Source organism: Pinus tabuliformis, chromosome 1_1, assembly GCF_031772625.1.
Source record: "Pinus tabuliformis cultivar Carrire ecotype Pingquan chromosome 1_1, CPIR1, whole genome shotgun sequence".
NCBI lineage: Eukaryota > Viridiplantae > Streptophyta > Pinopsida > Pinales > Pinaceae > Pinus > Pinus tabuliformis.
The window spans coordinates 705,077,878-705,090,582 of record NC_142297.1 but is presented as its reverse complement, the minus strand read 5'-3'; the positions used below and the strand labels follow the sequence as shown (position 1 = coordinate 705,090,582).

Below are 12,705 nucleotides of genomic sequence, written 5' to 3'. Positions count from 1 at the left end.
CTCATTTGGTCCATGATGTATTTATAGAACACTCTATTTACACCTCAAAAGTTGGAAGGTTATATAATATCAGATGAAACTAGTGATCAAAACTTCAGTTGTTCCAAACATTTTATTCATAAGATAGATGCCAGATTTGAGAAAAAAATTACTTCACATTAAGTAATACAATTATAAACTCAGTTACTCTAGATAGATAATTGAATTAGTTTTTGAAATAAATGGTTGAATGAGGATTAAGATAGAGTGCAATTTTAGGTGTTCATGTCAATAACAATAAAAATTACAATAAGCCGAAAATCCATTGGATTTGTAAACCATGAGGATTAAGTCCCTTTATCCCTATGGAGGTTCATTCCTAAAGGGACTGATTTATTTTCTCTAATGCCATCATTTTGAATCTATTCTCATTTTTCAATTCTTTTACCTAACTATTTTATGAAGAAAAGAAATTAGAATATGAATCTTTTGATCCATATAATGACAAATGGAGTTGATTAGTTAACCATTTGATCATATTATTAATTCATTTTCTAATATATCTACATATATTAGATCATTTGGAAATTATTGCAGTCCATTTTTTCTCATATTAATTACTTCGAGATAAAAAATGATAAAAATCATTTTGAAAACTAGAGAAAATCCATTTTTTCCATATTTTTAGTTAACACAAGTTAAAAACATGTACCAAGATGATCCACAGAGAAGAGGAAGGATAACTCATTTGATATAGGATAGGACTAAAAATCCTTATGCCACCCGTTCAAATAAGAGCTAGGATAACTCATTTGGTAGAGAATAAGACTGAAAATCCTTATGCTACCAGTTCAAATATAGCTCAGAAAAGATGCCAAAATTCATGTCTCCATATCCATCTATCTATTCTATCTGAATCTTCATCTATATAAACTTATTCTATCCCAATAAATATGGATACATGATTATATACATGTACCTATATATATGTACATATAGGGACGCCCGATCAAATAGATAAATAAGTTTATCTCTTCTCCCACTCTTCAGGTAAAAAAATCATAAATTTAATTAACAAAACAATAAATACTAAATAAAATAAAATACTAAATTAATTTAATAAATTAAAATACTTTAATTAAATAATTTATATTTTTTTTAACAAACAAAGAAACAAAGCAAACTTTTATAATTTTTTTTTAAATATTAAATATTTTATTCGAATTACGCATCTTAACCAATTTACCTATATACTTTACATGGTAAGTCAGATATCCAAAATGGCAGGGCATTTTACTTCAACAAATAATGAATTTGGAAAACGTACATGTTCTGCTTTATCCATTCCCTGAGACAAAAGATCTTCCATGACAGCTTCCCATATCCTTTGTCCTCTCGAATAAAGTTTGATACCCTGAAATACTGTTCATTAGATACCGAAGTTTCCATTGGTATAGGATTATGAGAATTAAAATTCCTATTCACCTATGTATTGAAATTAACATACCGGCTCTAGTACTTCCACATCTCCGGTGAATGAAGACCCATCACAGTATCTAACCATAGCGCGGTTCCAACTATAAAAATCTGTTCAAACAGTTTTCTCTAGTTTCAGTAAATCCTTGGAAAAGCCAATTTATCATCACATTGCTTTAGAATCTAAAATTGAAATACCCGGATTTTGTGATTGAACATCACTTAAAATGCCTGTAAATGCTATTGATTTCCCCATGTACAGAGATGAACCCAATGCAGTGCGAGCGCGCTTCGAGCAGGATGGTATGTCGATACACCTTCCTCCACCCTGTTTAATAAATTGCACTAAATGAGACTTCAGTTCCAATAAGACAGATGGGTTGTAAATGAGGAGTTAAGGTATATAATTGCGTGACTAATCAAATTACAGACAAACCCTGGATAATAAATTGCACTAAATGAGACTTCAGTTCCAATAAGACAGATGGGTTGTAAATGAGGAGTTAAGGTATATAATTGCGTCACTAATCAAATTACAGACAAATATGTCATAGCATCAAATTACAGACAAAGATGTTATAGCATGAAATTCCAATTATAGTGACGAGGAAGATAACAAATTACAAATATGTTACAGTATTAAATTACAGATATAACATGTTGTTATAGTATGAAATTCCAATTATAATGAGGAGAAAGACAACAAACCATCCCCACTACACGATCTACATTAAATTGACTAACAGAGACAAACATGTTTTAACATGAAATTCCAATCAAAAATAACAAACTACACAAATATGTTATAGTATTAAATTACAGACAAACATGTTATAGTATGAAAGTCTAATCATAGTAAAAAAAAGACAACAAACTATCCCCACTACACTACCTATAATGGCTTGACCAACACAGTGGCTTGAACAACAAAGCGTATCAATATTAAATTGACAATAACAACCTGCATGAATAAATAGATATTAAAAAAACAGAGCTTACCTCCATGAAAACAAGCCAATTGTTTGCTCCAGATCCATATCCTCGGTCTAAATGGTAAGCTGGGGGACTTCCATCCAAGCAAACTGCAATAAGCATTGCCCGTATTAGTTCTTTTCAGAAAGCAACTTAAAATTTTGACACACAAACAAATACACTTACCAGCTCCTTTGGATACAGCATTCTTCAACACAGTGATGTTTACATAGAGCGTCAAATTGGACGAAACAGAAACTGACAACTTCTCTGTTGTCACAAATTCCCCACTATGGAGCTTGTCTGCATCCATTCTTGGTGCCATTGCCATGACAAATACTGCAAGGAAAAATATTGCATATTTGATAGATCCGTCATTTGTAGGCCGTCTGCTAACCATCTTGGATAGCGAATTATGTTACAGTAAGCCAAATATGATCATATCGCACTGTGGGAACGTTCAGTCAATGCTTCTTAAAACCTTAAACCAACACGAGTTTAGTTGTTTTTTATTTTTTAATATTGAACCTTCATAGCTTAAATTTTAAGACAAGCATATTATAGTATCATTTCAGCTTGGATGTGCACAATTTAAATATTTTCCTCAATGCTCGTTAAAGAATATGTTATTGGTTCTCAATCACGACTTAGTCGCTCTCTTGGATTTTTTTTATATGACCGTATTCTTCTCCCATAATAATATTGCCACACGTTTGAAATTTTAAATTTGTTCCAGCTGTCGAGTTGGGCCCATGAAGGTTATTTGTTTTCATGTACATCATTTACATGAGCGTTAAATTTTTTTTTCCCACCAAGAACATCTCATATTCAGTGATGCTTCTGATTAAATGAAAGATGTTGATTTCGTTTTGCTGGTATTTGTCATGATTTTTTATATCTTAGATGTTAAAAAAATTTCAAATCCAAATTTTGCAATATTAAGAAACTCGGATGGAAATGGAACATAAGGAGTGAATTAAATATACTTCAAAATTTGTGTACGAGAAATGTAGGTTGATAAACAAAAATGGAGCATAAATAGTTTACTAAATAGGGTTTAAAATCGGTGTTTAGGAAATCTAGATTGATAAGTACAAGTTTTAAATCTAAATTTAAGATTAAATTAAATTAAAATATATAATATTTTGTTTTTTCCGTGTTTTTTTTTCATGTTTCATATTTTTGAAGGAGTCAAATGAGTTATTACTATTTTGGGTATATGGTGTTGATAATTCATGGTATTAGCTCATTATATTATTCTAGTCATTGTAAATTGTAATAAAGTTTATTTACAAGTTGGGAATCATTTATAAAAAAAAGTTGGCCCGAGTGTGCTAAAAGTGAGTGGATGCATGTATTTTCATCTGTTGATTAAATATGGTGTATTGTCATTTACTTTATTTTTACTTTTTATTTATTTTTAATTTTATTTCCTTTTGTGTAAATCTATTTCATGGTGGCAAATTTTATATTTACTTCTTATTTATATTTAAGTTTATTTATGTACTTTGTTGTTTTATTGTTAACAATAGTAACAAATGTTCTTCTTGCTATTGGTGTAGCCTAGGTTTGTTAAGCAATATGAAGACCACTGTCATGACTTCAGAAAGTGATGTTTAACTCACTGTTTTAGTAGAAGAAGAATGTTCATATATTTCTAACAATAGGCTTGATTTTTTTAGGAAGCTTGTAATATGGACACTAGAAAAGAGTGGAAGAAATCAATGGAGGAAGAAATGAACTCATATTGGAGTTAGTAATGTTTCAAAAAAAAGAAATTTTGTACAAAACGAATGGGTATATATGATTAAACATGAGGGTGAAAGAAAGAAGGAAAGATAAAAAGAAAGGTTGGCAGTGAAGGGATTTTCCCAAAAGAAGGTATTGGTGTTATTGAAATTTTTTACCTGTCGCTAAGTTGTCATCGAGTTATTCTTGGTCTTTGTGTTGTTATATATTTCGAATGTCAACAATTAGATGTAAAGACAACCTTTCTTCATGGAGAACTGAAGGAAGAGATTCATATGAAGCAAATGAAAGGATTCAAATTAAAAGGTAAAGAAAACCTAGTTTGAAATTTGAAGAATAACCTCCATGGGTTGAAATAGAAACCTCACCATTGGTACAAGGAATTTGATACATTTATGTTGGAGCATGGTTTTAAAAGACTAGGGGCTAATAACTATATCTACATTAGGAGGTATGACCAAGAAAATTATATTATACTATTTTTATATGTGGATGACATGCTAATTGTTGGGCATTATAAAAACATGATCAATAGGTTGAAGAAGGATTTGGGAAGTCAATTTGCAATGAAGGATTTGGGTCCAACACAAGTAATATTGGGCATGAGTATCATGTGTGACATAAAGAAGAAAATTTTGTGGCTATCACAAGAAAAATATATTAAGAAAGTATTAAATAGGTTTAACATGAAGGATGCCAAATAACCATCCCACTTGAGACGTAGTGATGATTTGGGCACTTGTGGTGAGAAGAAGAAAGAGGAAATGAGTAGAATTCCTTATGCTTTAACAATTGGTGGTTTGATGTATGCCATGGTATGTGCCCATAGATATTGTTCATGCAATGAGATTAGTTAGTAAGTAGATTCCTTGCAAATCTAGACAACCAAAATTAGGAAGAGCAAAGTGGATTTTAAGATATTATAAGGGTACTAGCCATTATTTGTTATGTATTGGTAACAACAATAATGCTATGCTTGAAGGTTGTATAGATACAAATATGGTTGGTGACGTGGACACCATAAACATTACCATTGGATATTTACATAAATTTGCACATATCATAGTGTTTAAAGTGTCAAAATAGTAGAAAGTAGTAGCCCTCTCCACAACAGAGACAAAATATATAGTTGATGTTGACATGGAAGTATGTAAAGAGATGTTGTAGATGCAAAAACTCTCAAGAGAATTGAGAATAAAACAAGAAAAATATGTGTTGTAGTGAGCGTAACCTATTCATTTAGCAAAAAAAACCATCATAACATTTTAAGAAAATAATATTGTGTGAGATGACATTGGATTTGTGAAGTCCTAGATAATGGTATGCTATATTTTAAGAAAATACACACTAAAGATAATCTAGGTTATATGTTAACAAATATTTTACTAGGGGATAAGGAGCAGTTTTGCAAAACCATGGCTAGGTAATGTAAATGTGATGAAAGGCATCTTGAGAAAGGATTAGTAGCAAGGAAATAGAAACAATAGTAAAAATATCCAATCAAGGTTTTGTTTCATGTCAAGTGGGAAATTGTTAAATATGAGGCCAAATTAAATCCAATTGAAGTATATAATATTTTAACTTCTTCATGCTTCTAGAATGCTATAGAAAAAGTAAAATGAATTACCATTATTTTGAGCACATGGTGTTGATAATCCAAGGTATTGGCCCATGGTATTAGTTCATGGTATTGTAACAAAACTTATTTATAGATTAGGAATCAACTAAGGTAAAATGAGTGTGTGTACGCCATAAGTGAGTGGATGTATGTATTTTCATTTGTATATTAAATAAAGCTCTAATCCTTATCTTGTGGTTTTTCCCATTGCTAGCTCATGGATTTTCACATTGCTAGGTTTTCCATGTGAATCTCGTGTATTGTGGTAAATTTTATTTTTACTCTTTATTTATTTTTAAATTTATTTCTCTCATTTATTGTTTTGTTATTAACAAAAAAAAGATTTGTCATTAAAAATATTTTCCTTGTTTTTTTAGCTGCAGTTGATTGACAAAGCCTAAAATAGAAAAAGTCATTGAAGATAATAGGTCATCTTCATGGACAATTCATTGTCATAGCTAGAAAAAATGCTTAGCTAGGGTGAGGAGAGGAGACTTATTTAGTCATTTTTTAATTGTACATAAAAATATATATTTATTGAACCACCATTAATAGATGGGATCTTGTTTCTTTCAAACTTTATCCCTCTTTGGCAATGCTATGCAGATTCGACTCAAGCGTCATGCCAAACCTATAAAGAAAAAGATTCTCAGAAAATAATGTCAAAACTATTTTCGCTTGGTTAATTGTAAAGAACTAACTCTGGCTACCTCTATTCATTATGAACCAATGGCTCACAACTGGATAAATGGTATACTAACAACTTTCAACAGAGAGTGAGTTGTTCTCTCAACCACTATTATACCTTCCTTTTCGCTGATTCTGTCTTTTTCTTTTTCCTGAAACACTTAATCCAATGATGATATAGAATAGTGGAGGTCTAAAATATAAGAATGGAGACTAATAAAAAGAAATGACAAGATGGCGTATGGTAAAGGTGAGGGAAAACAATTTATGTGAAGTCACTAAGTACTTTATCCATCGACTCAATTGAACTAACTAACCATTAAAATTTGCAACACTTAATTTAAATATCTACACATCCAATTTATAATATAGATTTTCTTTTACCCGTTAAATTGCCACCCCTCAATAGCAACATAATAATGAAACAATAATTGACCAAACAAAGTATTTTTTATTAATAATAATACCGCATTACACGCTACTGAATAAATATAAGACAACACATCACATCGTGCTGAATAGATATAAGAAAACAAATCACCTACCGCTGATTTCTTAAACACCAAAACAATTAGAAATTTAATTAATATTAGATTCTCACGTACCACTTTGATGCCATGATGTAGAACTGCATTAATCTCGTGTTTGTTATGGATAAATATAAGATACAGCATCATATCGTGCATAACATGCTTTCATAAAATACAAAGCAGAAAAAAAATAAAAAAATTCGCAATGCGTTGTTCTTAGCGTTTTCTTACTTTAATATCGTTTAAATCTTCATTATTTATCATGTATTATGAAATTTTTTATATTTTTCTATGAATACCAATGAAGTGGGCAAACCTTCCTGTCATGCCTTCTCACATAAATTTTAATGCATTTTGAAATTTGCTAGTATTTTTGTATGAGTCCCAATGAAGTCGTGAGTTTTCACTTAGGTAATCAGACATAATACGACTTTTGGGATAATACACGTGTTTTAGGTTGTTATGGTTTCAATACTTTTAAAGTTTATTTTTATTTGAATTATTTAGAAAGTGAAGTTGTGGGGATGTTTTCTGTTATGCCTTCTCGCATTTAAAAAAAAAAACATACAAAAGATGAATTTTGTGATAATAAGAATGTGTTTGTTTTGGACAAAAATTGACTTTAATTTTTCTTCTTATTTTTTCCAGATTTTATAGCTTTTAAATTGTTTCAGCTTTTTCTTCTTGTTGTATCTTTCAAACCTTAGTTTTTTCATTTCGGGCTTTCATTCTTCCACGTCGTGGAATTTTTCAAAAAGACGACTTGTATGTTGGCTGCAATCACATATTATCTTCTGTAGTGTTCTTTTCATCATCAATCCGCTACAACATAAGATTATAATAAAATAATATAAAAATTCATTAATTTGTTCATCATCGAAGCTTTATTCAAAGATCATTTATGTAGCTTCTATGCGGACTTCATCTAGACATGGTGTTGCAAGTCATGCTTTAAGAAAATTTAATTGTTCTTCAAAATCATTCTATGTACCTGCACACTGAAAAATCAATAGTAAGTTTAAAAACATCTACAGAACCACATTGGCTCTGTTCTTTCTACTCTGCAATGAGATCTTCCTTCTGTTGTACTTCCTTCTCAGTTGTTGTGTCTTCATCTTTCTCTATTTTCATATTATATTTAAGTCCCAACTCATTAGTTTACCTTAGGGAGATCGGTTATCAAAAATTCCTTTTCTTTTAATCACCTTAAACTTCCTTTCTAAGATCACCATCATCTTGTAGGCACATGCGAGGAGAAAAACCTCCCTCGAGAGCAAAACCCAGTCAAGGTAATTCTTCCTTTCAATAGTATTCTTTAAGACTCCTCACCCTAGACCTTGACCAAACCTTCCCTCCACACCAGGTCAACCACCAGAAGATTGATCTCTTTCCAACAAATTTGACTATCTAGCAGCTAACAGCTTCCAACAGTAGTCCAACTTGGGAGACTTTGTTCTCCCAACCCAGATCACAAAACAAAGAAAGACCACCACCAAAATTTGAATTTTCCTTGACTCCTTAGACTCCCCTAAACTCGCATTCACTTTGGATTCCTTACAACACACTTTCGCAGCTTCCTACTTTGCACTTTTGTCGAGCAAACAAACTTTCGCACTCTTGCCCAGTAGAGAGAGAATGAGAAGTGATGCTTCAAATGAATTCAAAGTCCTTCCTTTATAGGCTTCTTGTGGGGTCGAACGGGTCCTTATGCCAACTTGATCTTCTCTTAGGCCGACATGGTGTGGAGGTTACATAATTCATATTTGACTCAATACTTAACCTTTTTACATGATCCAACAACCCAAGAAGGGTCTCTTTAAATGTACAATAATTCTATAGACCCAGAATAAATCCTATAAGTCCTCAATCGGGACTTTAACCTAAAACATGGTGACCCAAGCATGAAACCCATACTTTAATAAGTCACCATAATAATAATAAAAATTATCTTCTTTATTCTTTTGACAAATACATTACATAATGACTCAAGTAAATTATTGAAGATTGAACATAGTTACTTTTTCGAACACTCCCTCTTAACTAGGGAGGTATTCATAATGTACGTATATAATGGAAGATCTCAAACTATATAAAGCATGAAGAACTTTAAGCACCGCAATGCCATGGACTAGATTCCTAACTAGGGCAATCTATCCAAGTGGGACTAAGGTGAACTCAAGCTTTTAGCTCCTCTAGGTACCATCAGGCTTACTTGCTAACTTCGGGGACTCAAACATCAACACAAAGTGTCATCCATATGTCCCCCTAGGAAATGCTTCACTCGCAAAGCCTCAATACCCCTTGATACAACATATCAAGAATGTCTAAGCTCTCCCAATCAATCTAATTGGTAACCAACATGTAATCAAATCCTTTTAGAGATTCACATGTAAAAACACAACCCCAATCTTTCACATGTACATAATCAAATACAAAATTTCGAGGTCTTACAGACAACAAATGTTTCTTCTCAACTTTTCATAGTAGGATTACCAACCAAATATTTGACAGAAGATTCCTCAATCATACATTTTTGTTCCTACTTCATATGAAATGACATATTTTTTATTTGAATCCTGCTTTTCTTCTTTCAGCAACACTTCAAAATGCATTCTCCAGTTTCCTTTTCCTGCTCATTGCCTTCACTCAGACTTACAACTATTAGTCCTGGTTTAGTGCATGACACATTAAGCAGAGGACCATATCTATCACTCACTCTCAACCAGGAATCACCTCCTTATCTAAACTCCCTTTTAATCTTAGGGAGATGTCTTCTATTCATGCTTCCTCTGAGAGATCGAATTCCTTTTTTCGACATAGGAGAGTCTTTCGTGGCTTCCAACCATTTCATCAGAGTTATTATGACCCTCATCATGCTTGTCACATCGAGCATCTTCACTAGGATGAATATTGTGTACCAACACAACCTTCTTGTCACATCGAGCATCTTCACCAAGTTGAATATTGTGTACCTGCATAGCTTGCTTGTTACATCAAACATCTTCACCAAGTCGAAGATTGTGTACGTGCATAGCTTTCTTGTTACATTGAGCATCTTCACCAAGTTGAAGATTGTGTACCTTCATCACTTACATAGAAAGTACAACCAAATCTATAGAAGCATTATGTTATCCATATCAAAAGCATGAAAGAATTTAAAATTTATTCATATCAAATACCTAGACTTAATTATAAACAAGAGACATATACTCTTCAACATTTTTCTAGGGACTTTGTCATACACCCTATACTACTTCATAACAACACTCATTCCATCTACGGTTTCAATATGTCTTCTAAAGGTATGACATACCTTACTACAACATATAGAAAACCATAGAAACCATTTAGACAAATATGGATCTACAAATCATCTAACAACCTTACAAAATACATGTGTTAGACTTCTCACTATGGATTCATACAAATCCTAGATTTCATAGAGAAGAATCAATAAAAGTCAATCACATCTTAGTCATTAACGTGACTAGATTCCACTAAGGTTACTTCCAAACCCCTAGATTTTCAATCAACCATCAATGAGTCACTAATATGACCAACCACTACAAAGGTTATTTGCAAACCCTAGATTTATGAGAAATCATCATACTCAACCAAAAATTCAAATTTCAACAATTTCTTCACAAATCTCAAATTGTCATATAGTCAGCATTCATGAGATATCTCTACTTTGACTATGTTTCGAATACAAAACCCTATAGTTCCATTTTCACAAATTCAACAATCTTATACAAATCTCAAATCATCATATTCCAAATATTTTACTTTGACTAATTTTAATTCCAAAACCTTATATTTCCAATCTCAACAATCATTTCATGTATAAATCTTAGATTGATATATGTCACATGTATTAAACAACTTTTAATTTCACTAAGGTTTAGTTATAACACCATAGATTTCCAAACATCAACATCCTAGAATCTCAGACATGTATTTCATTAAATCCTAAGACTCATGACCATCAATGACTAGGTCATCACACATATCTATACATCTAACATAACCATGCATAATCATATCATATGTCCAATAAAATAAATACATCTAACTTAGACCAAGCTAGGGATTCAACTAGAAAAAGGACATATTGATATATGCCTAGATTTCATTATCATGCAAAGACATTTCCTATCATGTGTTATTCAAACCCAACTTCTTAACAATATCAAATAAGAGTTAGACACCCAATCATTTGATTACTCTAGGGGTTGATCAGAAAAACACACACATACCAAGTAAATCAATTTTAAATTAATATAAGGGTCATTCTCACACATGCCAACAAACCTCAATCAGCTAGGGTTCTAATGTGGAAACATAGCAAACCCTATATTACCATAAATTCAAAGGCTCCAGGATTTTAGACCTTATCATTTCATCCTAACAAGTTAGGATTTATTGATCATATCAAAATCCCAAACATGAAATCATGAATAAAGACTTCAATTAGCATTTCAAAATATCCCTAATTAGTTTAGGGTTCCATACATTCACAATAGCATACCCTTCAGTTAGGGTTTTCCAAAACCTATCTAGGGTTCTACTAATTAGATAAGAGTGGGGTGGGTAGATTTATCAAGATATGAATCACCAAAACAATAATCAGTAGGATTCAATACTACTAGTCATAACAAGGTTAGTAATAGATCATCAAATGAATAATATTTTCAATTAATGAATTCAAAGCATATCGTTGTTTCTTGACTAACCTTGTCTTGAGAGATCCTCCTTCTTGTGGATGTTTTTCCTAATCAAGACAATAGAGGGAGAATCGTGATTAGTATTTAACATAATAAAAACTAAATGAGTGCATGAGCCCAAGACTGAAAAGACATTGAGATAATTATTTTTTTCTAGAACAATATCATTAATGGCCAAGAGGTCATCACTAAGTCTAGATATATTCACAAAGAAGGTTTCCATAGTATCTTCTTTAGTCATCTTCATAGTCCTCAACTCATTCTTCAAACTTGCTACTTGACCAATGTTCTTAATAGTGAACAACTTCGACAAGGCTTGATTCATCTCCTGAGAATGATAGATGTTAGCTATGAATGGGACAAGATTGCCTTTTATCCCTTCTACCATCAGATTCATAGTCACCAATTATAAATTCTTGAATTTCTCTTTGTCGGCATCACTAACATCTTCTATAGGCTTCTTTACATTTCTTTTTACCAAATCCAATTCCTTGTTCTTCTAGAAGATTAGGTCAATCCTCTTCTTCCAGGATCTGAAGTTAGATTCTCCTTCAAGTTTGTTCTCACCCTTGATTGAGTTAGACATTCTCTTCGAATATAATAGACTCCTTCCCTGAGATAGTGCCTATGAATGGATCTACCTTTTTTTCTTCTTTCTTCACCAAAGATCTTATACCATGTTGGAAAATCAGGAAGGAAGTAAATATTTTTTCAATCTTGATAATTATTTTTGATGTTTCTTATTATTAAGATTCTTTATATCTTCCTTCTTTAGTTCATCAAGACATTATCAAAAGCAGCAATGCATAAAAAAATAGACACGAGATGTAGCCATATTCTAGGGAAAAACCCCCCTCGAGGGGAAAACCTAGTCAAAGTAATTATTCCTTTCAATAGTATTCTTTGAGACTCTTCACCCTAGACCTTGACCAGACCTTTCCTCCACACCAAGTCAATCTCCAAAAGATTG

At 32.0% G+C, this 12,705-nt stretch overlaps 1 protein-coding gene across 1 annotated transcript in view; it reads right to left on the bottom strand.

The window, feature by feature from the left end:
* The window catches only part of LOC149215467 (pectin acetylesterase 8-like), a 38,853-nt gene extending 36,026 nt beyond the window's left edge, over positions 1-2,827 (bottom strand). Inside the window, exons 1-5 of the mRNA XM_089389726.1 lie at positions 2,614-2,827; positions 2,455-2,537; positions 1,654-1,783; positions 1,487-1,566; positions 1,307-1,393 (exon numbers count right to left, since the gene is read on the bottom strand). Coding sequence (XP_089245852.1) covers positions 1,307-1,393; positions 1,487-1,566; positions 1,654-1,783; positions 2,455-2,537; positions 2,614-2,827 — 594 coding nt within the window. The remainder of the gene's footprint in view (positions 1-1,306; positions 1,394-1,486; positions 1,567-1,653; positions 1,784-2,454; positions 2,538-2,613) is intronic.
* Positions 2,828-12,705: the final 9,878 nt, after the last annotated feature.